This window comes from Phyllopteryx taeniolatus, chromosome 16 (assembly GCF_024500385.1).
Source record: "Phyllopteryx taeniolatus isolate TA_2022b chromosome 16, UOR_Ptae_1.2, whole genome shotgun sequence".
In the NCBI taxonomy this organism is placed as follows: Eukaryota; Metazoa; Chordata; class Actinopteri; order Syngnathiformes; family Syngnathidae; genus Phyllopteryx; species Phyllopteryx taeniolatus.
In genome coordinates this window covers 12,957,432-12,985,326 of record NC_084517.1, presented here as the reverse complement: position 1 = coordinate 12,985,326, position 27,895 = coordinate 12,957,432, and the positions used below count along the sequence as shown (strand labels likewise).

The window sequence follows — 27,895 nt, the reverse complement described above, 5'->3', positions numbered from 1 at the left end:
AAAGTTTATTTTTTGTTTTTAATGATTTAGTGTTGCAGAACTTGTGCCATGCCTCACAGGCATACTGCTAGCATTTTAGTTTTTAAGAATGCAGTCTGCGAATTCTAAATTGATCTCAGGGTCTTGAATGCGGCAGACACCTTCCCAATTCTGGGTGTGTTCCCCCTGTTTTACTTTCGTTTCCTAAATACATTTGTATGCAAAATGGTCAATATCTTCCAAATCCTTTCCGTCTGTTATTATTTCAGTTGTTCATTTTGAGCACTTTGTTATTTTTTTCTGTTTACATTCAAGCACAATTTTGCTGCTTCCTCTGCCATTGTTGTTGTTGTTTTTTGTTGTTGTAAAAACATACTAATTGTTAAATAAAAAGAAAAAAATTATGGACATACAGTACATCAGGCAACACACCTCGAAACTAAATAATCTCTCAGGGATTACTTTATTCCACTTCTACTACTACTTTTACTACTAGTACTACTACTACCAGTACTACTAATACTACTACTAATAAAAAGCAGATTGAAGAAGGAGAAAAAGTAGAGAAAGAAGAAAAAGAGGGAGAAAAAATACAGGGAGAGGAAGAAGAAAAAGTAGAGGAGGAAAACAGAATATTCTAATAATTTCTAATACTTTTGTATAATCAAAAGGGTTACTCCCCTACTGTACACGGTTTTAAAAAAAATGAAGTAATGAGGAAAAAAATAACACGGCAACACGTATTGAGAGAAGAAAAAAAGTGACCTAAAAAAAGGTTGAAAAGTCATCGAGTACAGGTATTTTGTTTCATAACGCAAATACACTCACGCCCCCGACCTCTCTCTCTCTCTCTCTCTCTCTCTCTCTCTCTCTCCTCCCTCATTAAGTGCCACACGCTCTCTGTTCAGGACTGTTTTGGACAAACGCAGAGACAAAGTTGACCTTCTGTGTCTTCTCGTGGCGAAAGAGCATAGCAGTATTCGAAATCAAAAGAGCAACAGCAACACACAGCGGCACGCCTCGTCCTACTTTGAAGTTCACCCGATTGCTTGTCGTCCACATCTCAGGTAAGACAAACTGTTGACTACCGTATAGCCTACGCGTCGCATGAGGCTTTTAACAAAAATACGCGTATAAACCATTTTAATGGAATTTCTCTGTCGATATGTTGCTCGAGCAAGGATATAGAAGAATATATAACGCAATTAACTCACTATCAGGTTTCATCAACAAGTTGAACCCTGCTTGAAGGGTTGGGCATTCGTGAATTTCTGCATTTCCTGCACTCACCTGCCACTACAAGAACTTTACCTGTCCAAAGATAACAATGCTCACTTTTAAGTGACACTGGCAGAGAGGCCTTTTTTTTAAACAATATGTTTATAATTCATCTTTTCACTGCATCATACTCATTGGTGTTTTTAATATTCTGATGTAGATAGTTAAAAAAAAAAAAGTCACCAAATTCTAGGAAATAACTGAGTGTGATGGTTTGACACCACTGCAAAATACAACCACTACAACAAATACAATCTTAAATTATTACCTCTGACAGTGTCCAACTGGCAATCAGAACTCAGTCTGTTATTATTTGTAGTGGCAGGCTTTCTTTTTATATATATAACAATTTTTTTGGTTAGTTATCATTCAAATTTGCCGGTGTATCTGTACCTTTTCATAAACAATGCAGTCATTACAAAAGTGCCCACTCACTCCTCTTCTTGCTTCCACTCCACACCAGTATATCACATTTCTCAAGGCTCGGACAATGAAGTCTTTCTGATGGCTTGCACACACCTGAACCATTAAATCAACATCAGTCAAATTCCAGCCCAACATACAGTGATGCATGACCTAGTTTCAGTCGTAATGTTTGATACAGTCTTTAAAAGTTAATCTGTTAAAAATGACATAACATTATGTCTGGAAGTAAATCGTCCAACTGTTGAAAACAGATTTTACATGATAACTACCAACAGTCTAACGCAGCGGTCTCCAGCCTTTTTGAAACTACTTCTGAATAACGCATTTTTTCAAATGAACTTTCATTATATATTATTTTTAATAATGAATTATATTAACCTAAGGGGGTAGGACACTGAACATATATATTAACACTTTTTCACAATAATTCTCTACAATGATTGAACAATAGGTCGGAACAGTGAACACGTGTTTAGTACATCTGCAACAATAGCCTCTCTTTTTGTCTCTTCCTTCCTGCTCCTGTTTGCCCTCCCCCCTCCAAAAAATAAAATAAAATAAAAAAATCAACAACGAAAGATTGTGGTTAATAGAAAAAGTAATAAATCTGTTTCGCAACATCTAAGGGCATGTTCATACAACATGAACACAAGGTGCTATCTGACAAACCCTGTCTCTCCAATACCTACTACGTACATACATCTAAAAAGACAAATAATACGGTATCTCATAAACATTTTGGGTACATCATCAATGTGTTCTAAAAGTAAAGACGTGAGAAAAAAAAAAAAAAGCACATTAATTGAAAATACATGTACAGTATGATTTAAAACACAAATAAACAAAGTTAGTGACTAAATAAAAACAAATCATTCAATAGATTATAGAGGTTTGTGGATATAAAAACTGCATAACAAAAACAGTCAGATATTCATTGTATTGCAATACAGATGCTGTCAGAGATAGCTAGAAGGCAGGTTTAAACAGGAATTATGCCAGGATATCATCCAAACCCAGAGCTGTTTTGTCTTTTTTCCACCAAGCATTTATGAGACAAGACAGAGGAGGAGACAACAGTGGAATTATTTTTATTTTGTTTCAGAAAAGCTGTCACACATACACAGGATGCACACATAGTTTCAATCTGTTTAGTTTACACACTGGGCTCCATACAAATTTCAAACTCTTTGGAAATTTGAAAAAAAAAAAAAAGAATCACTGTTTGTTGTTTGGTCTGAAGCAATATAGATTGTATGAGTGTGACTGCCATTTGTGGCATTTTCTATAACATTTATCCTGAGGAGCTTGAGTCTGTCCCAGAAAGATCACCTGTCATTATAGACACATATAGACATAATACAATTTAGAAACGGCGCCATGCTGCCCGACTGGTTAGAGCGTCTGCCTCACAGTTCTGAGGACCGTGGTTCAATCCCCGCCCCCGCCTGTGTGGAATTTGCATGTTCTCCCTGTGCCTGCGTGGGTTTTCTCCGGGCACTCCGGTTTCCTCCCACATCCCAAAAACATGCATGGTAGGTTGATTGAGAACTCTAAATTGCCCGTAGGTGTGAATGTGAGTGCGGATGGTTGTTCGTGCCCTGCGATTGGCTGGCAACCAGTTCAGGGTGTACCCTGCCTCCTGCCCGATGACAGCTGGGATTGGCTCCAGCACGCCCACGACCATAGTAAGGAGAAGCGGCTCAGAAAATGGATGGATGGATGGATGTATATATGTATATATCTATATATATCTATATATATAGATATATATACACATATATAAAGTAAATGCGACGTGGCAGCATTGCAGCTCTTATAAAGTAAGTAATATAGTTTGATTTGTTATGATTCAAATTAGAATTTTCTGGTCCGGCGTTAGTTTTTTTCAGCGGTCTTGAACCACTGATTCATTCATAGCCCTAGTAAACATATACACTATAATAGTGGTGTCCAATATATGGACGGCTGCATATTGTTGGGCGTGGAAAACCACCACCAAAGCTGACGTATAAACGAACGGTGACGTCACCATTCTCACCGGGTCGTCAGTTAAATTGATCACCTCTCTATTATCAAACTGGTAACATTTCGTGTTTGGTAAGCACGTTAGTGAGCTGGGGGCGTTTCTTTGGGCAGAGACGTGAGGTGGCCGGGGTCGGGAGTGAATGAGACTACATTCAAATGTTGCTGGCAGTTTGAAAACATTACTTTAAGAAGAGTCCCAGAGTTGTCAAATGTTACGGAACGTCAGTATTTTGTTACAGAAATCGCTGAACGTTGACTTTTTATGGCCGTAACACTGATTGTTTCAGATATTGGGGGGAAAAAAAATCAGTTGGACAGCTGCTTGGTGCATGCTGATTTATTAAGCCCCCTGGCTGCCAAGACGAAAGTTATTTTTGCGTCCCGTGTCAGTGCATTGTAAGTCACTGATGATCGCCTCTATGGTAGCGAATAAGATGCACTTCTAACCATGCTTCTTACAAAAGTGTCATGAAGAGAGGATGACGAGTGGATAGGCGAAGTAGATGTCAAAGCCATGCTAATTGCAAAGCTATCGTGTCATGCAATCGCAAAACATATATATATATATATATATATATATATATATATATATATATATATATATATATATATGTATATATATGTGTGTATATATATATATATATATATATATATATATATATATATATATATCCGGGCACTCCGGTTTCCTCCCACATCCCCGATTAGGAGGTGCTGAATATCAAATGAGACCACATCCTTTGCGAAGAGCAGAGATGAGATTTTCAGGCCACCAAAGAAAAAAAAAAAAACTGATTCCCATTTGGTCATGATATTTTTGCATTCAAGCATGAGGCACCCTAGCCCAGAACTGCTAACACTGTAGAGGGAGAGTTGGCAGTGGACCTATTCTGTCATTTACAGTAGCTATGAGGATGTGTTGCCGCAAAATATTGTCATGCTGCTTGTACAAGTTGCCAAGTTCTGCTTGTTACAACAAGACATGACTGTCTGACTTGGCACGCTGACAAAAAAAAGGGAGATGCAAGGTCTACCTTAGCCTTGCCTAAACCTTGTCCTTCTTAGTCAATTTCTTACACCTAGTCTGAAGCCCGAATAGGCTACGTAAAGGTGAGAGTACACAATGCAAATGTCCTCACAAAGATGCTATGAAAGTCAAACGTGTAAAGTACTCTACCCGAAATGAGGCTGACACTCACATCTGGTTTGGCAAGGAGGAAGGAAAGGAGAATGTTCTCAACAACAAACTCTAAATAAGAGAATAGAGAAGAGGAAGCATATCTGTGGTTTCTGTAGAGGTGTGTGCACGAGTGTATAGATATGTGTGTGTGTGTGTGTGTGTTCATGTTTGTTGGTCTGTGCTCTTGAGGGTTCATGATCTGCATTGATCCCTGGCAGCACACACTCAAGTTGTAGTATGTGATTTAGCTGTCACCCCTCAGGCTACATTTTTCTGAAATAAATAAATAAAAAAAGCTTTCCCCCTTCTTAAACAGTTATTCATTGTTTCATAGGTACATCTTGGCAATCTTTCACACCTCTGTACTGCCATTACTACTGTATTCATCGTTGTAGACACGTCACTCTGCATCATTTGCAAAACTGTTGTTGATCAGTATTACCGCACTACTGGAAACTTTATATTGCTAAATGATTTTTTGTACTTTTGTGTTTATGTCCCAAATTTATATTTTGGTATAGTGGCTTGTTTGCAGTAGTACTAGAGTGGCTTCAACTACCGGAGACAAATTCCCTGTGTTTTAACATACCTGGTCAAGAGGGTTGATTCTAAATTCGGATATAGGTAACGTTATCCACCTATACGGGCATAGTAGCAATGTTCTGAAATGCTGCACACAAACAAACATGCCAGTTGTATGCAAACATGAGTGTTTACATGCATGATTGACAGCGTCAGATAGCCTTTATTTGTTTAACAGCGCAGCTTCCTCATGCAAAATGCTGATGGACTGTCATGGTGCAGATTTGTGTATGGCTGACATGAGAAAGTTAATTGTTGGCTGGAAAACATGAATATAAAGTGGAAAATGGAAATGTGAAATAGAAATATGTGCATTGGTCAACTCTTGTGTGGGGAAACTGTTCTTTTTCTCTCGTCATAATAAAGCCCTACATCAGGAAGCCTTACATACCTGTGTCGCAGATATGTATCAATTATCTACTTAAAGCTTTAACATCTGTCATATAGCAAGTTGTGTTATGCTAACGATCACATTCGTGTTATTTTCTCATTGTTACCTTTCCCAAGGAAGTCACGTTGCTGTTTATTGCCAAGCTTGTTCACAGTGCTTTACTGTTAGTCACACCCGCTTTTTATATTCTCTTCACACAAAGACACTGTGACGGTGCAGTCTATCGTCATGTTAGGAAAAAGCACAATAACACAGAAAATCTGCTCAACTTGATGTAAGATATTGGTATAAAAAGTACCCTATATAATATTTTAGACCTAAGTCCAAGTATCTGCCTAATAAAGTTTACAATTTCACAATTTTTAAGTTATTTAGATATTTCATTCTCTGTACAGATTTTATCCAGGATTAAAGACTATAGAAACAATGTTGTGTGGCTGCTCCTTATTTTTAGGCCTTGTTTTTCTTGTATGTCACAGTGGTTGACAGACAAGAAAGCTTATGTATTTTATGCCATTTCAACGCAGTACTCTTAACAAGGATGTATTCAGGATTCTTAGCATGTTCTCAGGGGGAATTTGGGCGATATACAGCAATTTTTGGGATCCCCAATTTTTTATTATTTATAGATCCGTTGGGATAACATGTTTTCACTGACATTCCCTGAACTCTTTAAAAGAGTGTGACAAAAAGTACACACCATTTGAAAAGTAATGGCTTTTTAAATCCATTTGTGACAAAAAGTACATACCATTTGAAAAGTAATGGCTTTTTTAATCCATTTGTCAATGAAAACAATAATTTTTATTTCAGAATTTTGACGATTAAACGCACCTGTGAATTCTTTTTTAAAAATTATTATTATAATGTTCAAAAATAAAACAAAATTAGCTTTGCTAGACTTTCAGGTTCTTTAGGAAATTCTTAGAAAAAATTTTTTTTTGTGTGTGCACATTGACAAATCTCATTTGGAAGCAAAATCCCACATTTGTGGGATTATTTTGGAGTATTGTATGCCAGTGATTCTCAACCAGTGCACCATGGCACACTGCTGTACACTGACAGATAATTAAGGGTGTCGGGGGAAATTATCAAATTTTACTTAATTAGTCGGTTGGTGTGAACGTGAGTGCGACTGGTTGTTTGTTAGTATGTGCCCTGCAATTGGCTGGCAACCATTTCAGGGTGTACCCCGCCTCCTGCCCAATGACAGCTGGGATAGTCTCCAGCACTCCCGCGACCCTAGTGAGGAGAAGCAGCTCAGAAAATGGATGGATGGATGGATAGTCAGAAAATTATCATTCATTTATCCACTAACATGGGAGTGTTCCACTAACATGTGTATGTGTTCACTGTGATGGGTTAAATGCAGAGAACAAATTTCATGTGCATGCATGCATGTTCATGACAATAAAAGATGATTCTTCTTCTTCTTCTTCTGTCCTGAGTCTAGCTTCCACTACTCTTTTCCATAACTTCATTGTGTGGCTCATCAACTTTATTCCTCTATAGTTCCCACAGCTCTGCACATCACTCTTGTTCTTAAAAACGGGCACCAGCACACCTTTCTTCCATTCCTCAGGCATCTTCTCACGCGCTAGAATTGTATTAAACAAGCTGGCACTACTGGCACCAGTCAACATATTTTCATCTCTATCCTTAATCAACCTAACCTGCTGCACATCCTTCCCATCTCTAACCCTCTGTCTGACCAACCTGTATAGATCCTTTTCTCCTTCTTTAGTGTCCAACCTGGCATACATGTCATCATATGCCTCTTGTTTGGCCTTTGCCACCTCTACCTTTGCCCTATGTTGCATCTCAATGTATTCCTTTCTCCAGCTACCTTTCTTTTTGATGTAAATCTTTTTTCAAAGGTCAACAACAAAACAACCCAAAAAAAATAAGAATGTGCTTCAATAAAAATCCAAACCTCAAACTATTAGTAGTTCCTGCCTAGGAGTTTATAAAGGGCATTAAAAAAAACATTAAAATCAATTATGTTATATTCTTTGTTACAGCCACGTTGCTCCGCACACGACAAACAGGTCTGTCTTTTACTTTAGTGAACAAACAATCTGCCTCCCACCTGTCTTGGAAGTTTACTGTTTTCCATCTTGTGTTTGGTCATTTTTGGGAAGAGGAAGTGTAAATTTGGACTGGTTGCATAGTTGCTAACGACTGCAACAGAAAGGGAAGAGGCGCTTGCTGGTCTAGACTGATGGGCCAACACACTAGCAAACCATTCTGGGATTTGTAATATTAGTGGCGCATGTGCTATATACTGGTAGGCCAGCTCTAATGCGCATTTAATATGGTCTTGCGGGCCAAATATAATTACATCGTGGACCAAATTTTGCCCCCGGGCCTGAGTTTGACATATATGAAATAAGGGTTAGGAAACACTGCAGTATGCCATAGAAATACTGGATATAAATTCGGAAAGAAAACTCAAGGTTTTCTAGCAAATCTGAATGACTGTAAGTGCAAAAAGAAGTTAAACAAGTAATTAGCTGATAGTAAAACAAACTACAACGTGTGTCTTTTGATTTGCTATCCAAAAGGGTTCCTGGTTTTCTTTCACTGTAAGAGACTTGGCAACTTGTGTGTTTTGGGGTCTTTTCTTGTCAGGGCGCATGAGATGGAAAACGGCACACCGGGGATACTTGACGATGTTGAGATGCGGTGGGAGAACGTGGAGTGCAAACGCTATGAAGTTTGCCGCATCATCTCTCCGGCCAAGCTCACTCCTTATCTTCGCCAGTGTAAAGTATTGGATGAGCAAGATGAAGATGAGATTCTCAATTCTCTTCTGCTGGTCTCCAAAGCAAACCGCACAAGTATGTTGTCAGATAAGTGTGTGTTTTCCTTACAGTTAAGATAAATGGAAGCTAATGACATCTGAACAACAATCTCCCATCAGGTCGCCTTCTTGACATCCTCCGCTCCAAGGGAGAGCGGGGATATGTGGTGTTTCTGGAGAGCTTGGAATTTTACTATCCGGAACTCTACAAACAGGTCACAGGGAAGAACCCCACACGTCGCTTCTCCACCATCGTAGGTGAGAAACACGTCTGAAGGTTTGACTGAAGCCAACTAAAAACTTTACTTTCACTTTGGCACGAAAGCTAAGCAAATAATGTCACAGATTTGCAGTTGTTTATGTACAACCCCAATTCCAATGAAGTTGGGACGTTGTGTTAAACATAAATAAAAACAGAATATCATGATTTGCAAATCATGTTCAACCTATATTTAATTGAATACACTACAAAGACAAGATATTTAATGTTCAAACGGATACACTTGATTGTTTTTAGCAAATAATCATTAACTTAGAATTTAATGGCTGCAACACGTTCCAAAAAAGCTGGGATAGGGTCATGTTTACCACTGTGTTACATCACCTTTTCTTTTAACAACATTCAATAAACGTTTGGGAACTGAGGACACTAATTGTTGAAGCTTTGTAGGTGAAATTCTTGCTTGATGTACAGCTTCAACTGTTCAACAGTCCGGGGTCTCCGTTGTTGTATTTTACGCTTCATAATGCGCCACACATTTTCAATGGGAGACAGGTCTGGACTGCAGGCAGGCCAGTCTAGTACCCGCACTCTTTTACTACGCAGCCACGCTGTTGTAACATGTGAAGAATGTGGTTTGGCATTGTCTCGCTGAAATAAGCAGGGGCGTCCATGAAAAAGACGTTGCTTGGATGGCAGCATATGTTTCTCCAAAACCTGTATGTACCTTTCAGCATTAATGGTGCCTTCACAGATGTGTAAGTTACCCATGCCATTGGCACTAACACAGCCCCATACCATCACAGATGCTGGCTTTTGATCTTTGCATCCATAACAGTCCGGATGGTTCTTTTCCTCTTTGGCCCGGAGGACACGACGTCCACAATTTCCAAAAACAATTTGAAATGTGGACTCGTCGGACCACAGAACACTTTTCCACTTTGCCTCAGTCCATCTTAGATGAGCTCGGGCCCAGAGAAGCCGGTGGCGTTTCTGGGTGTTGTTGATAAATGGCTTTTGGTTTGCATAGTAGAGTTTCAATTTGCACTTACGGATGTAGCACCAAACTGTATTTACTGACATTGGTTTTCTGAAGTGTTCCTGAGCCCATGTGGTGATATCCTTTACACATTGATGTCGGTTTTTGTTCCCAGTTAGCCTGTTCCCCTGTGGGATGTTCCAAACACGTCTTTGATGAGCATTCCTCAACTTTCTCAGTCTTTTTTGCCACCTGTCCCAGGTTTTTTGGAACATGTTGCAGCCATAAAATTCTAAGTTAATGATTATATGCTAAAAACAATAAACTTGATCAGTTTGAACATTAAATGTCTTGTCTGTGTAGTGTATTCAATTAAATATAGGTTTTACATGATTTGCAAATCATTGTATTCTGTTTTTATTTATGTTTAACACAACGTCCCAACTACATTGGAATTGGGGTTGTAGGTCAGTGAACACATCTTCAGAGATGCAAATGAAAAAAATATTCCCAGTCAGTTGCACATTGCATACGGTTCATAACAAAGCCTGATATGATTTTCCTTGCCTCCTTGCTGCAGTCGAGGAGGGTCATGAAGGTCTGACCCAGTTTTTAATGAACGAGGTGGTGAAGCTGCAACAGCAGTTTAAAGCGAAGACCCTGCAGCACGTGGAGCTTAGCAGGAAGAACTGCACTCTGGAGGATGAGCAGAAGAAACTACGGCTCGTAAACCAGGAACTTCAGACCTCGCAACAGAGTAAAAAAAAAAAAAAAATCAAAATCTTATTCTCATTGAATATGTGCAAAGTCCCTCTTTCTCGTATAGGTTTGATTAAAAGTTAATTTCACGTTAGTAATCCAATCACCATTTTGTATACCACTACGCGTGTATGCAGTGAGGGAGTGCTGATATAATGTCAGTTTACATCTACTTTGGTTTAGCATTCTAGTAAGCAACTCATTCACATTTAAACTACACAAGAATCTAAACAATACAAAACAACGACAACTGTATTTTGTCTGTCACGCTTTCATTCAGGAGATGCTGAGCTTACAGTGTTTGTGGTTAGGGGGGATTTGAAAATGTGCAATCCTAAAAACACTAGTTCCTCCTTTATAGTGCCGTTTAAGAAAAGTATGATGACTTCTTTTCATTATTCCTCATTCTGTTGCTGTATCATTACATACATTGAGTGTGCACTATTATTGTAAATTAACTGGATTCATAGTCCACAGTGTTCAACCACTCCACATGTCTTATATTTCTTAAAAAAATAAATAATAATAAAATAAAAATCACAATTTGAGATCTGAACTACTTACAATGCATGAGAAAACGAGAAGGTGGTATCCACAGGGGTAATCTGTAATTAGGAAGCCACTGTGTCAATACTCACTACTTGTGTGTGCGTCTGCAGGATACAACAAAATGAAAGAAGAAAGAAACACATACAGTGATGAACTGCTGAGAGTCAAGGATGAGAACTACAAACTGGCTATGAGATACGCCGCTCTGAGTGAGGAGAAGAACTTAGCAGTGATGAGGAGCAGAGACCTCCAGCTGGAGGTAATGATGAAAAGTATCAATATTAAGTACATATACAAAGACATACTATTATACAGAGAAACACATAGATACAACACAAATGGCACCATGAAAAAAATCTCAAAAATCTGAGTTCAACTTCTTATAATAAGATATGGCATCATTGCCTCCCAATCAAGTTCCACATAGTTTTCAAACTTCGCCTAATGACCTAAAAATCCCTCCGTGCCTTGATCCCGGCATACTGTATATCAACCCGTGCTCTTCATCCCAAACATCAAACTCTGGACGGTTGGTGACAGAGCCTTCAGTGATGTAGCCTTTCACCACTTTTTCTCCCTCACCTGTGGGATGTTACAAACAGGTGTTTGATGAGCATTTCTCAACTTTCTCAGTCTTTTTTGCCACCTGTCCCAGCTTGTTTGGAACGTGTTGCAGCCATAAAATTCTAAGTTAACGATTATTTGGGTGGCACGGTGGCCGACTGGTTAGAGCATCAGTCTCACAGTTCTGAGGACCCGGGTTCAATCCCCGGCCCCGCCTGTGTGGAGTTTGCATGTTCTCCCCGTGCCTGCGTGGGTATTCTCCGGGCACTCCGGTTTCCTCCCACATCCCAAAAACATGCATTAATTGGAGACTCTAAATTGCCCGTAGGCATGACTGTGAGTGCGAATGGTTGTTTGTTTCTATGTGCCTTGCGATTGGCTGGCAACCAGTTCAGGGTGTACCCCGCCTCTCCTGCCCGATGACAGCTGGGATAGGCTCCAGCACGCCCGCGACGCTAGTGAGGAGAAGCGGCTCAGAAAATGGATGGATGGATGGATGATTATTTGCTAAAAACAATCAAGTTTATCAATTTGAACATTAAATATCTTGTCTTTGTAGTGTATTCAATTAAATATAGGTTGAACATGATTTGCAAATCATTGTATTCTGTTTTTATTTATGTTTAACATAATGTCCCAACTTCATTGGAATTGGGGTTGTACAATCAGTGATATTGGTTATTGTTAAGCATCCTAATATAAAGCAAAGCTGTTTTATTATTATAATTGTTTCTATTATAATGCTCAGTTTTGATTGCCTTATTGTCATTTACCAGTGTGTAACGCAGAGCTGTTTCTAATGTGTTGTCCTTCATGTGGCTCAATAAGATCACCAACTTGTTACATCTCATCAGATTGTTCAGGTGTACCTAACGTATTGTGCAGTGGAATTAATATCCAACAATTCCTTCCTTTCTGTGTCATTTCTGTTCAAACAGATTGATCAGTTTAAGCACCGGCTAAACAAGATGGAGGAAGAGTGTAAGATGGAGAGGAAGCAAAGTCTCAAACTGAAGAATGACATCGAGAATCGGCCCAAGAGGGAGGAGATCTTTGGGCTTGAGCGGGAGAACGAGACACTCAAGATCAAACTACAGGAGCTGCAGTCCATCATCCAGGTGTGGATGAACTTTCATTGAACTAACTTGTAACTAGCAATCAGGCAACATAAAATGTACTTGAAACAGTGACTCACTTTTAGTTAAAAATGACAATTTCACTGTGCTTGCACACCACTATTCCATACAATCAGCAGCAAGTATTTCTTACAAGTTGGTTTGCGCCAAAAACTGAGTTTTACTTATCGAACAGTTAAAAAGGGGAACCTTTTTTGGTTTTTGAATGCCCAGCCTGGTCCCCTGTCTACATCGGAAAAAGACATCCTTGACATTTTGGAGCATGACAGACAGGAAGCGCTTGAAGACCGACAGGACTTGGTCAATCGCCTCTACAACCTCCGTGAGGAAGTCAGACAAGCAGAGGAACTACGAGACAAGGTAGCAAACAGATACGGTAAAGGTGGTTTAAGGGTTAATGTGGGTATGAGTGGGAAACCATTAATCAGGTCGCCTCGTCTCTGTAGTACAATCTTGGAAACACATAGGCCCACACTACTTACAAAAAGTTTGGGATATTTGACTTTCAGGTGAAATTTCAGTATGAACTTAAAATGCCGGTATTTGAATTATGAATCTGGTTCAATTAGAACTGTATACAATCCTCCTTATGATGTCATTCACATTTTTGACATCATGAGACCAAGACAACACCTGACAATGGATCAACATCTCGCCATTGCGAGGCTTCAAACAGGATGTTCTCAGATGCAAATGCATTGGTTGATTCATGGATTGAACACCTATTTTGAATTTTTCTTCAGTTCCTTGTTAGAGAACAGCAAATTGGGCAAAAAGTACTAAAGCATTGAACACCTGGACATGGGCATTCAAGTTTAGAGATGGTCAAATTAAGTTCACACGTAAAAGTTATAGTGCTGCATTTTAGCTTTATTCTGAAATTGACCCCAAAAGCCAAATAGCTCTAACTTTTTGTGACTAGACTTGTGTATGTAATATCCAGAATCCATTTGCACATGCTCAGATTCTTCAGACCTTCTGTCAAATATCATCAGATCATGTTGTAATTTGGTGTTTATGTCTAGGTTTTAACTTTTTTCCCCTCCCTTGGATCAAGAAGAAATTCCGTTTTTTCAATCACACTTTATTCTCTTTCATTAACTCTCAGATCGTCGCTGATCACTGTGTTTGTGCATGCATGCGGGTGTGTTTGTAGTACCTGGAGGAGAAGGAGGACCTGGAGCTTAAGTGCTCCACGTTGCAGAAAGACTGTCAGATGTACCGTAACCGAATGGACACCATTACCATGCAGCTAAAGGAAGTGGAAAAAGAGAGGGACCAGGTAACTCAATACATGTTCTTACTCACGCACAAGTGCGCTTACAAAGCACACACAGTTTTCTGTGAATTTGCATGTTTATTTTGTGCCGCAGGCCTTTCGGGCCAGAGACGATGCCCAGCACCAGTTCTCACAGAGTCTGATTGACAAAGACAAGTATCGCAAGCAGATTAGAGAATTGGAGGAGAAGAGCGATGAGCTCCATATTGAGATGGTGCGGAAAGAAGCCCGGCTGGTCACACTGGAGTCTCGCCTGCGACGGCTCTCCAAGGACATTGCCTTGGATCAGGTTTGACATTTTAACAGGAGGATGTAAAGAAATCTATTTTTTAATTATGTAAAGAAACACGCATTTACCAGTGTTCAGGACACTTACAAATTGACCAATGTTCAGGATTTTTTTTCCCTTCTTCTTTTCCTCAGAGCCTACCAAGGGACTTACCCCCAACCATCCTCTGTCAGCGGGAGCTTAAACCTGCTCAGGGTCAGTCGGAATGGTCCAGTGATGAGTCACCAGAGGAGAGGATTTTACCCGAGGAGTCCCGCCTCAGACGAAGACCCAATCTGAAAGCAGTGGTCAGCCAACGTCCACCACTCATATTGTTAAACAGCATCATAGAATGTTGCATCAAAATGAACTACAAACACACCACATCAATTTACGACAATATGACTTGCGTTCAAGGTGTTTGCATCATTGATAATCCAGAACTTTACAGTGTATTCAGCCTTGCATTTTCGCTAAAAGGGAAAGGAAAGATCGTGCAAAAAAAACATGTATTTCCCCAGACCTGCGTATTTTCCAAACATGAATTTGATCCTGTTGAAACAATGTATTTGCTCAGTTTCAACATGTCCATGCACACGATGCATGGCCTGGCATTTTTTAAATTTGCCTCATTTTGTGTACTCTCATTAAGTTGCTGCACTTAAACATTTACCTATTAGTTCAAAACATTTATGCTTGGTCTTTTTAGAACAGAGCGAAGTCTCCCAGCTGGGTACCCAAAGACCTTCCAGTTAACACAGAGGCTGCTCATCCTGCGGGTAACACGCAATTAATGATATTGTTCAGAAAGTACATTTAATTGCCAATATAAGATAAACATGTCAAAAACTTTCTACGTTGACAGCCAATGGTGTAGATCTTCTTGAAATTCAGATGCCAAACATGCAAACCAACAACAACTCCCTCCCTCCTTCGCCCAGTTTACCCCCTGCATCCCCAACGTATTCCCACAGTTTGAGGCCCACCCTGACTTTGTCCTCCTCTTCGCTCCATCACTCCATGACAGAACACCCCAACAGGCCGAATATAGTGAGGATCACCCCAAAAGCCATGCGATTCGAGGCGGTATTATCTGTCACGTGAATTGTTTAATCAGCTCTTACAGTAATATTGTTTTGTCACGATCTCCAGCTGCGATACCGTAATGACAGCATCCAATCCATGCAGCCTGAGCCCCCCGAAAAAGCATCTCTGTACCGCAGAGAAAGGGAGAATGAAAATGACTTCCAGCCCCGCAGGTAATCAAGGCGTGGTGCCTTGTTATTGTATATACTTACTGTAATCAGGTCCACCTGCAAAACTCTGATTACATTCAAATTTCAACTAAAAATGTGACTACTGTATGTTCATTATTGTAGTCTGTAGCAGTGTAGAATTGGACTGCATCATATTGAGATATTCGGAGAGCTGTTTCTAATATTTTGTAGCTGCATAATAGTCTGAGTTTTTAAACAGCTCTCAGTATTATTCTATATTATGGTAAATACAAGCACAATTGTAAATATACTGTAAAATGAATACCTCTGTGAGCGTGTAAATCAGTATTATCTCTGTAAAAGCAGAATGTTTGTTACATTCCTCATACTGGACCTCATTAAATGTGCTTGTATAGCTAAGACAGTGGAACTGTGTGTCTGTTTTCTAAGCAAAGGACAAAATAATCTTTTACACATCTTCAACTATAGTATTGTGTTTACCTATGTTAAAATTGTCCTCCATCTGGTTTCTTTCAGCCTCTCGGACTTTGACAGTGACACTATGGAGTTGGAATTTGGTAATAAATGGGATTTGGTAATAAATAATGATTAAAAAAAAAATAATTCCCACAATCAAAGCTGATGTTTTTAGATGCAAATCTCATTTTATTTCACCCCCCGCCCTTCAAAAAAAAAAAAAAACATCTGTAGAGGATGACGTGGGGCATGGCCCACCTTCTGTCCACTCATCTTCGTCATCCCATCAATCAGAAGGCATGGACACTTACGACATGGAGCAAGTCAACAATATCTTCAGGAAACTTTCTCTGGAAAGGTACATAATACTCACAAGCACTTTGTTGCAAGTCATCAGACTTTCTTTCCTATTCATATTTTTGTGTGTGCGCAGGCCATTTCGTCCGTCTCTGTCTTCCTTGTCTAGTATCAACTCGACCCGGAAGCCTGTGCAGGAGTTCACATTACTAGGTGAAAACCTGCTAAAGGACACCACTCTTGTTGGCGGCAATGACTGTGGGATTTTCATCTCATCAGTCCAGCCGGGCTCTGTTGCTGACAAGACTGGCTTGCGAGAGGGTCACCGCCTCTTATTGGTGAGATCGCAATTCAGGAAACCATCAATTCTACATAAAAATGTCACATCATTTGGAGCAGTTAAGTATAAATATTTATCTAATAACGACAAAAATATTTAAAAAAAACGTAAATAAAATACACCATATTCACCAGAAATGCTGATTATTAAATGTACTGTTTAAGTATGTCAAGCTCGAACTTGTGGTGTATTGGTACATGCTGCTGCCGTCTTTTAATGCAGACTTCGCCAATTTGATTCCCGGTTAATTGACTAATTCCCAGCCACTGCCGGGCCCAAGCCTGGATAAAAATGTGTGGATTGTGTTAAGAAGGGCAGTCGGCGTAAAAACTGCGTTCAGCAAATCCATTCATTTTCTGAGCCGCTTATCCTCACAAGGGTCGCGGGAGTGCTGGAGCCAATCCCAGCTATCATCGGGCAGGAGGCGGGGTACACCCTGAACTGGTTGCCAGCCAATCGCAGGGCACATATAAACAAACAACCATTCACACTCACATTCACACCTACGGGCAATTTAGATTCTTCAATTAACCTACCATGCATGTTTTTGGGATGTGGGAGGAAACCAGAGTGCCCAGAGAAAACCCACACAGGCACGGGAAGAACATGCAAACTCCACACAGAGGGGCTGGGGATTGAACCCCGGTCCTCAGAACTGTGAGGCAGACGCTCTAACGAGTCGTTCACTGTGCCGCGTTAAACAAATCATGCGAGTGAATCACTGTGGTGAGCCCTGACAAAGAAAAGCGGAAATTAACTCCATAAATGTGTGCAGCTTGCTTTGTTAGTCAAAGTTTGCTGTAACAAGTTTTGATATGCTCAACCAAACAGAGGATGGAAAAATGCTGACATCATTGTTAAGGATGAATATGAAATCTGTTTGCTTAAAGAAACAGTCCCGCTGACAATATAGTTGAAGTTACGTTGACCAGCACTCTTGATTCTGAATTTTATTGGACAAAATAATCTAACATCCACATTCACGTACTGGAAGCAGTGCAGCCAAGACAAATGCCACGGAATCAATGAAAGTAATACAGTTCTTCTAATAGCGTTTAGGCCAGCATAGAGGACCTTCCTTCCCCTGACAGTCCACCATTGTCACGTCACGTAAATATGTTTTTTGTCTCTTGTGATATGACTGATTTGTCAGCTTGAAGGGCACGTACGTGGAGAGAACCAGAGGATTTTGTTGGAAACCAGCACCCAGGAGGAAGCCCACTGGGTGCTGCAGCACTGCTCTGGACCGATCAAGCTGCACTATCGAGCCAACTTTGATTGTAAATATGTCACTTTATAGGATTTAGCAGTTTTCATATTTGAATCTGATTACTGTATGTGCCCACCAGCTTACCGTCGTCTTCAGAGGGACCTCGCGGAAGGCACGCGGGTTTCTGGAGATTCCTTCTACATCCGGGTCAACCTCAACATCTCCAGCCAGTTAGACAGCTGCTCGCTGAGTGTGCAATGTGATGAGGTGGTCCATGTCCTGGACACAAAGCCCCAAGGCCTAAGTCAGTGGCTGTGTGCCCGCGTTGACCCCTACAGCGGCTGCGACCTGCAAGACTGTGGGACTCTGCCGAGCAATTCACGGTATGAGAAAGTCTATCAAGGAGTCAAAGCTAGATTTTGCTTTTGATGCTAAGCCTACACTTACTGCAGATTTTTCAAACAATCGTGATGTCAAAGAAGTCAGTGAGCTCAGTGGCTTAATGTACTTTATACTGATCATGAAGCAAATGTGATGTAACACTCAGTGGTTGGAAGTAATAGGTTATCTGTACTTTACTTGAGTAAAGATACGGATGATGACACGATGTCAAAAGGCATACAGTAAATATAGAGAGGTCATGTCAACTACGGCTAAGATTATCATTGACTGACTGATTGAGATCTGGGGTACTTATAAGGCAGACAAATCATGGAGGAATGTGAACCCGGAACAGATTCCGTATCCATGACCGCTAATTTTAAAAAAATTTTCCCGTCAGTTGACAGTGTTAGCAAAGCAAACCCCCCCCACCCAATCCCCACCCCACCCCTCGCTCTATGGACACAATGCAATTTAATAAAAGCAAGAAACTATTTTTTGTGTGCAGGTTATCAAAACGGTTATTGAATGTAATTGACAGTATAAGTTCATTTAAACATTTTACTTTGGAGTTTTTACTTTTACTGAAATAAAGGAGTTAAAGCAGTACTTCTAATTTGAAGTCTTTTTGTCTTTACAAATATCTGCATCTGTACTTCTACCTAAGTAGACTACAGAATGTTTTGCCACCTCTGGTACCATTGGGTCGAGTTAAGCAATGAGTGCCTGCATTCACTCACCGGAGGTTTACAAATCTGCCTGCAGCACTTGTACATATTTTCACTTCTTATCTACATAATCTCTTGGCAGCATCTCAATAAAACTGTTAACATGTGTGGATGTTTGTTTGTGTGTGTGTGTGTGTGTGTGTGTGTGTGTGATCTATTATAAACCTAGGGCTCAGCAGCTCCTCCTAGTAAAGATACAGAAGTTGATGTGTCGAGGCGGGAGAGAAGAGAATGAAACTCCGCGTAACCTGAGGGTAAATATCTTCTCAGATTTATGAATTCTTCTCAAACTCTTTCTTTTACTCTTATAGAGAACAAGAAATCAAAGTCCAATAATGACGTAAAATACTGACTGCACTCAAATTAGTGGAATATGTTGTTTACATGTTATCCACCGGTCTAGAACAATTTGCAGGCAGAAGAAGGCAGCCCTTCTTCTGACCCCAAAGCCAGCCCACGCATGTCGAGAGCAAGCATCTTCCTCACTCAGATCTTGCAGGTAACGAAGCATGAATACATCCTCCAGATGTACAAATAGCAACTGTCTGTGCAGTATAGTGGAGCGTCTACGTGTAGGAACCGAGAGACCCTGGTTTGAAATGACATATACGCTACTTACTATCCTGCATAAACATTTGTTATAACTGGATAATCAACCAACTTAATTTCCTCTATTGTGTGTTATGATGTGAAAGGTGAGGTCATCAAATAACTTCACTATTAAAGATTGCTGTTTTTGTAGCTTGTCAGCAGGGTGGATACCAAATACAAGCGACTGAACAGCAATGAGCGTGTGAGGATCATAACCTCCAGTAGCACAATATTCCCCAGACAAGGTTTAGACACACTCAGAGCAGAAGGTCAGTACAAAGTGACGCAAAGGGAGACAAACTCCTCATACATTTGGAAAAGATGCTAATCATCAAATGTAAAATGTCAAAGCTTTTATGTGACATTCTTGACATTCACAGGTTTGAAAATAGGAGCTGAATTTTGGAATTTAAGATTCAGCTGAAGCTTTCAGATGAGTTCATTTTTGATTGTGATTTTGATTAATTGTGAGATTCCTGCAGAGGTTAGACAGCTCATGTGAGGCTTGTACAAAATCCAGTGGCAAAGTGCTGTGAGCCTTGAACAAGGAGCCTGTTTGACATGAAACCTGAAGGTGTCATTTAATGATGCAGCACAATTAAACTCCCACATGTATAGCGACTGTTGTGTAAGGTTTTGGAATCAAATGTTCAGGTTTATGGGAGGTTTTGCACTCCTGGGACCCGAGGCAATATGACTCCACCTACACAGATTTTTGAATTATTACATCCTCCTTTACTATTGTTAGGGAAGTGGTGAGTCATGTGAAACTTAAATAATTTTCTGAATATTTGTATCAATAAGTGGAAGCCATGGAGGCACAGTAGATGGGCACAATTCATCCATCCATCCATCCATTTTCTGAGCCGCTTCTCCTCACTAGGGTTGCGGGCATGCTGGAGCCTATCCCAGCTGTCATCGGGCAGGAACTGTGAGGCTGACGCTCTAACTAGTCGGCCACCGTGCCGCCGGGGCACAATTCATTGAGGTCCAAATAGTTTGATGTAAAAGGCCTGCTGCAAAACAGAAAGTGAGCAGGAAGAGAGTAAAGCTTTGAAAATCAAACAATACAAAATGTAGTTGTATATTTTGTTATACTACACTTTACGGACGGTATAAAGGGAATGGCGTGAGATGAATTTAACCTGTGAATATTTCTGCATTCATAGGTAGAGAGTTGAGTATAGGATATATATTATTGGCCGATTGTCACTAAGCTGCTTTCACATGTGTTCATGCTCCTTTTTCTTAACAAGAAGCACCAGGCCAGAGTTACTTTATTAGATCACAGTTGGATTCTGCATTAGAATTGAAAAAGGTTTAGCGCTCAGCTGCCTTCAAATTATGTTTCCGTTTCACTTTGTTTCCATTTATACAAAATATTTAATTATAAAGAAAACTGTCAAAGTTTTTTTTTTCCTTGGAACAGATATTTTGTTCGGGATTTCCCCCGTAATCATCATTAATAAAAATGATCAATTCATCAAGATATTATTTTAAACATCAATCAAAGGAATTACAGTGGTCATCCCTAATATAAGCATAATATTTCCGAGAACACTTCTGAAGGAAAGAGTGTTCATTTAAATCAGTCTCTATAACTTGTCTTTTCACGTGTCGTCTTTGGTGCAAGCAGACGCCACTGATGCTGAGGGGGATATGAGCAGGAGTTTAAACCTGATCCCGTACAGTCATGTCACCCCACAATGGACCGAGAGGAAGAGACCGGTCCTCTTCACACCCACTGGTTTAGCCAAAACACTTTCACAGAAATTAGTCAACATGGGAGCTGCCATGGACTTCAGTGTGTGCAAACCAGGTAGGAATATGCATGCTGTTGAGGTGGCGGTGTTCAGGGAGATTCATTAGGATTTCACACACTTCATCACTACCAGTCCTCCATGTTAACGTGGCTATTTGAATTCAAACGCCGTCAATGGCAGTGAAATGAGTTTTAACCACTTGACACATTTACTTTAAAAAGTATTGCAAAACACAATGACTATAGTCAATCTAGTCTGTGTCGGTGCTGAGAAGTCAGTTGACTGATGTCAGAGTTTTTGCGCAGATGTCTCAAGAGACCAACATCAAAACTTTCTGTTCCTCTTGCTTGTGTCAAATGTCTTGATTATACACCCAACACTTGCTCAACCATTCTCAGAAATGTCCCTTTGTATCCATTATCCTCTTCTTTTTTTTTTGTAGAAATTTTATCCAAAGAGGAGTTTAATCAGAAACCGAGTGTGGAGTCCTTCATTTACTACAAAGAAAAACATGCCTCTTTTGAATTCATCACCAGAGAGAGCATAGAGACCATCGCTGCAAAGGTTGCTTGCACAGCCATTCATGACTAGATTTACTTGCTTGTGCTTGAACTTGTGTGATTTGATCACTATTTGTTCTAAAGCATGCTTATGTGTTCCTTTCTCACTGTCACCAGGGCAAACACTGCCTACTGGAGGCTGAACTCAGCTGTGTCAAAAACCTTCTGAGGGTGGAAATTTATCCAATCATCGTCTTTGTCAAGATCTGTGAAAAAAATGTCAAGAAGCTGCGGTAGGCAAAATCACAGCACAAATAACTCTTTTACTGAAAACCCCAAACATTGAAACACACATGATTATACACAACGCGCATGGATGCGTGACATTATTGAAACTGTGACAAACAGATTATGGTAACTTTTTTGGCAACATACTGCATTTTAGTCATGGCACAGGGTGCAGTTTCCCCACCAGAGAATAAAGCTTTTCTTTCTTCAATTCTTTACAATGCAGAGTAGTTAGTTTAGTTTCATTTATTTGAGTACTCATATATAATAAAGATTAATCGAACACAAAATAAGGCCAAAACCCTGTCTAATTAGTATGTTAAAAATTATTATTGTTTCTTGATTGTTCGTGATGTAATATTCTAAATTCTTGATATGGTGAATTTGGGGTTTTCATTTGCTGTAAGTAGAGGTGGGTAATGACATGCTACATTTACGACGTTACATTTACTTGATTAACTTTTTGAAAAATTGTATGTGTCAGAGTTGTGTCAATGATACTTTGCTTTTATACTCAAGTATTTTTACAAGGAAGGAACGCTACTCTCAAGTCTTACCGTGCCAAAACGTTTTTATTTTTCTGATGTGGCCCAATGCATTTGACAAAATGACATCCTAATATTAGACTTTTATTGTGTAGTAACCATGAGCCAGTGTAAGTGAATAAATTCAGTATCACATCCTGTCCCAAATACAAAAAACGGACTCAACAAAATATGTACAGCGTATTCAAACTAAAATAATCAAGTATGACAAAAACAAAAGATTAACAATTCAATTTAAAATTCTGCTCTGTTTAAGATCCAGCTGTTACACGCCCATTTTTAGACATCACTGTCGAGAAGCTAAAAGATTTTTGCAAAGAGATGTTTCACACGTGAACAAAGAAAGTTAATTGAAAGGTCCTGTATTTTGGCTATTTAGACCTCCATAGAGTGACTCTCTAACATAGACTTAGTATAAAAGTGTCAATTTCATTTTAAAAAAACACATTGGTTTTGTCATACAAGTGTCCAGAAAAGCCCCCTCTGACAGATACTTCTGTTTGACACAGTTTTGCACAGGAAGTCCTCGATTTACGAACGAGTTCCCTTCCTACGCTGGCGACGTAACACGAATTTCCGCATGAGTCTGATTTCACTGTTTTTGTGAAATACTTCTGTTACGGGTATTGTCCCACGTGATTGTGACAGCAAGCTCAGTGTGTGTGGGCGTGTGCGTCGATGCGTGAGTGAGAGGGGACTGCGAAGGAGGAAGTGTAGTGACGGCGACCGGGGAAGAGTAGCGATTAGCGGAGTACCCGTTGACGGAGCTAATAAATCCATTAAAGCAGCAAATCAGTGCTTCGTGCCTTTATTGTTGCCGCCACCCAGCTCAGCTGTGGAACAAGAGAAGGGAGTTAACTCCTGCGTCTCCCGACCACGGTCAGGTGACCGTTGCAGGAAAGGTTAACACTTCGTATAATGAAACTAAAATACATCCATCCATCCATCCATTTTCCGAGCCGCTTCTCCTCACTAGGGTCGCGGGCCTGCTGGAGCCTATCCCAGCTATCATCGGGCAGGAGGCGGGGTACACCCTGAACTGGTTGCCAGCCAATCGCAGGGCACATAGAAACAAACAACCATTCGCACTCACAGTCATGCCTACGGGCAATTTAGAGTCTCCAATTAATGCATGTTTTTGGGATGTGGGAGGAAACCGGAGTGCCCGGAGAAAACCCACGCAGGCACGGGGAGAACATGCAAACTCCACATAGGCGAGGCTGGGATTTGAAACCCGGTCCTCAGAACTGTGAGCCAGATGTGCTAACCAGTCGTCCACCGCATAGTTTATATAAATATATATGCACTGCTTCAAGTACATGTGGATGGTGGATTTATTTATTTATTGTTTTCGTCCAATCACATTTCAGCCTCTGCAGTATGTGCTGCTACGTCAATCTATCCTCCCAAGGCCTTCAGAATCAGTAGTGCTGGCCCATATAACAAACTACAATGAATACACAGCAAAAAGTCTACACCTTGTTTACATGTCAGGTTTTTGTGTTATAAAAAAATAGATCAAGATAAATCATTTGAAAGGTTTTTCAAACATTCATGTGACCTGTAACATGTACAACTCAAGTGGAGAAAAAGGAAATCTTTTCGAGAGGGGAAATAATAATAAACAACTGTGATAATGTGTTTGCACATGTGTGTACTCTTAAGGCTGGAGATGTAATTGTGTGCAGAATTAACAAATCATATTCAAGCTCATGTTAAATGGGAGTCAGCATGCACCTGCAACCTTTTAAAGTGTCTCTGATTAACCCAAAATAAAGTTCAGATGGCTTGTTCTGACATTTGTGCAGTCACATCTTGCAGCATTAGCCAAGGCCTGCAGAGAGCTTCCACGCTATCAGTGGGATCGTCACTGTTCAAAAGTATCAGTTAGAAGGGTACAAGAGGGTTTTCCAAGGGTGGGAAGATGGAAGCCTTATATTATAAATAAAAACATAGAAGCCTGACTACATTTTGCAAAAAAACTACTTGAAGTGTCCTTAACGCATGTTGGAAAATGTGTCACAGTCCGATGAAACCAAGGTCGAACTTTTTAGCCAAAATTCCACAGAACGCCGACAGTGAAGCATGGTGGCGGCAACATCATGCTTTGGGACTGTTTTTCTTCTGCTGAAACTGGGGCCTTAGACAAGGTGGAGGGAATTATGAACAATTCCAAATACCAGTCAGTGTTAGCACAAAACCTTCAAGCTTCTGCTGGAAGGAGAAAGAAATGCCATGAGATGCTTGTTGGAACAGCTGAACTTTATTTGGGGTTAATCATAGGAACTTTAATTGATGGAAGTTGTGTGCTGACTCCCATTTATAATTACTTTTAATGTGATAGTTGTTAATGAAAGTTAATTCTGAACACAGCCACATTCACAGTTGTAAGAGGGTGGCCACACTTGTGCAACCACATTATCTCACTTGTTCATTTGTACTTGCCCTCGAAAATATTTTTCTTCAACTAAGTTGTAAAGGTTAGATCACATTAATGGTCGAAGAAGTTTTGAAATGATTTATCTTGATCCCACTTTATTTTTTTATATCACAAAACAAAAACTGTTTGATCAGGAGTGTGTAGACTTTTTAAATCCACTGTATTCGCAATTTGAGTGTTTCTTTACACAATCAGATTTCAAATTCGCCCTGCTTCTTGATGACATCAACATTTTTTATGTCTTGTCATAGGTTGGTCAGACCAAAACTTGTTCCAGCCAACTTCAACTAGCAAAACATGTCTTTAGCGATCCGCACAAACGAATACATTTAATAATCAGCATCACTGGTCAGTATGATTGATGTATTTTATTCAAATGCTTTGCTTTTGTCATGCCATTAGATTAATAATGGTTTTGAACTGCTCCAGATCATTTGTGTGGCCCAGCTGCGTACTGTTATATTGCCTTTTTTATAGCATTGATGGTTTCTATAATTGCGACGTGATAGTGGCGGTATTACGAGGTGGTTTAGGTTCGCTAAGTCCCAGCTGTTGGCCTGGGTACCAAATACACGTATACTGTACGTAGATACAGTATGTCGATAACTTCTATTCTCTCTCCCTGGTGTAAGGGACATGGACTGTTTCTCGCACATCATCCTAAAATTCCTGCCTTGTGCGTCTGTAGATTAGTCCAATTCAGGTCCACTGTTGTGTATGCATGAGCATGCACAATAAATAAGGTCTTAGTATTAAATATATAATCTGATTGTTATGAGTAAGCTACAGTGTCGATACAACCAGGCACGCACACCTTTATTGCAGGTTCTCATCCGTCAAAGTACGTGACTGATGACTCATGACTTTACAACACTTACCACAACAGAGTCGTTTCCTTCCTGTTTCCTGTCCACACAGGAAGTTGCCGCTGCGCCTGAAGTCGGAGGAGGAGTTTCTGAGGTCATGCAGGGCAAAGGAGAAGGAGCTGGAGGGTGTTCCCTGCCTCTACACCAGCCTGGAACCGGACGCCTGGCCAGGGACAGATGATCTCATCAGGGTCGTCAAAGAGCGAATCTTTGAGGAGCAGAAGAAGACTGTATGGGTGGAGCAGGATCTGTTGTAATCACCACTAGCCTTTCTCACTATGGGCTGTACATGAAAATAAACGTGTGGCCGAACCACAAAACAAAAACAGTGTTTACATTATACCTGTATTTAATGCTCAAACAATAAATACATTATCTTTTGTAAAGCTGTTTCTTTTTGCATTTTTTTTTTTTTTGGAAGAAATTAAATAGTACATGTGAAGATTAGAACCATTTGCTGCAACTATGGCTATACTGCATTCTAGTGGCTAATATGATAAGTACAACATCAAAATATCATCGACCTGGGTTCTGCAGTAAACCCCCGCCTAATCGCGGTTCGACATATTTATATCTATCCATCCATCCATTTTTCATACCGCTTATCCTCACTTTGGTCGCGGGTGTGCTGGAGCCTATCCCAGATATGGCGGTGAGAGGCGAGGTACACCCTGAACTGGTCGCCAGCCAATTGCAAAGCACATAAACAAACCACCATTCGCACTCCTATTCACAACTATGGCCAATTTAGAGATGACAATTAACCTACCATGCATGTGTTTGGAATGTGCCTGGAGAAAACCCATGCAGGCATAGGGAGAACATGCAAACTCCACACAGGCGAGGCCGGATTTGAACCCGAATTATCAGAACCCTGAGGCAGATGTGGTAACCAGTCGAGCTCGTCATGGAAATATTTTTGTTTTTCTGTTGTATTTTTTTTTTTTTTTTTTACGCTTTCTGTAAAGATGCCACCAAAGCCCTGGCTAATAGAAAACTAGCGGTTGTACTACATATTGTAGATGAGTTGATTTGTCGATTTCACTACACCCAGTGACATTTAGAGCGTGACATTGACTATTCCGTTGAATCGCCTTAACTGATTTAAATAGTTTTCTGTCTGTATTTGTGAATGGCAGCTGATGTAAGTGAGGGAGAACCATTTAAGGTGGAAAAAAAAGTGAGGCTCAAGCAGGATTTTAAAATTGCTTTAAGCCCGCACTATCAAAGTGGAAAGGGAGTGGGGAATTACAGTATTCCATTGCACACGACGAGGTCTGTGATTATTTGCAGTGCGCACTCCTTTCGTAGGCCAAGAATGAGGACAGGTTTGGCTTGCAACTGTTACCTGGCTGTCCCAGCAGCAAGCACACCGAGTGAGAGGATTTTTGTTCTCAGGATGGAAATCCCATCACCCCACATGCCTGTGAATGTCCTCTTTCATCCACGTCATTGTATTCCGAGGGCACTGCATCGATCTTAACTGGATTTTAGGATGGTTTCCCTTTCATCAAACAGGCTTCATCAGTTCATGCACCAAGGCTAGATAGAACAGCTCTAGCCTGTGGAATACCAAGTATTTATCTTCTAAATTGGAGGCATGCCCCAACCAAGAAGGTTTTCACTCTTTTGGTATGCGAAACGTCAGTCGTTAAGATACATTGGAGAGAGGCCTACGCAAGCGGTGGCAGTCGTTTGGGTGGAATCACCCTGGTTAATATTGCGTTCAATTATAACAATTGCTGTGGTGGTAACTGAAGGCCAAAAGTGTCTCTGTTGTTTGTTTGTTATTTGTAAGAGGCATTTGTAAATTATTGACTTTCTTTGGAAGGGA

General features: G+C 40.3%; 1 protein-coding gene across 3 annotated transcripts; it reads left to right on the top strand.

Annotated features, from left to right (window-relative positions):
* The first annotated feature begins 843 nt into the window (after positions 1-843).
* Positions 844-26,447, top strand: card11 (caspase recruitment domain family, member 11). 3 transcript variants are annotated; one of them, XM_061748233.1, is made up of 25 exons: positions 848-1,046; positions 8,493-8,701; positions 8,785-8,922; positions 10,444-10,620; positions 11,282-11,430; positions 12,674-12,853; positions 13,085-13,231; positions 14,028-14,153; positions 14,245-14,439; positions 14,574-14,726; positions 15,128-15,197; positions 15,284-15,468; positions 15,571-15,677; positions 16,173-16,213; positions 16,347-16,470; positions 16,546-16,747; positions 17,903-18,029; positions 18,099-18,342; positions 19,238-19,322; positions 19,472-19,567; positions 19,811-19,928; positions 21,296-21,478; positions 21,865-21,986; positions 22,100-22,215; positions 26,114-26,447. In XM_061748233.1, the coding sequence occupies exons 2-25, from the start codon at positions 8,503-8,505 to the stop codon at positions 26,316-26,318; spliced, it is 3,489 nt and encodes a 1,162-aa protein (XP_061604217.1). In that variant the 5' UTR covers positions 848-1,046; positions 8,493-8,502; the 3' UTR covers positions 26,319-26,447. The 3 variants fall into 3 exon arrangements, with proteins under 3 accessions (XP_061604220.1, XP_061604217.1, XP_061604219.1); XM_061748235.1 differs by lacking the exons at positions 15,128-15,197; positions 15,284-15,468; XM_061748236.1 differs by lacking the exons at positions 21,865-21,986; positions 22,100-22,215; positions 26,114-26,447 and having other exon boundaries at positions 844-1,046; positions 20,040-21,313.
* Positions 26,448-27,895: the final 1,448 nt, after the last annotated feature.

What these genes read in the sequence shown, in the direction of transcription:
- card11 (XM_061748233.1), top strand. Translation starts at nt 8,503, where the DNA reads ATGGAAAACGGCACACCGGGGATACTTGACGATGTTGAGATGCGGTGG. An exon ending in AGGGTCACCGCCTCTTATTG is followed by an intron (nt 16,748 to 17,902) that starts GTGAGATCGCAA and finishes CTGATTTGTCAG; the next exon opens with CTTGAAGGGCACGTACGTGG. An exon ending in CTATCGAGCCAACTTTGATT is followed by an intron (nt 18,030 to 18,098) that starts GTAAATATGTCA and finishes TGTGCCCACCAG; the next exon opens with CTTACCGTCGTCTTCAGAGG.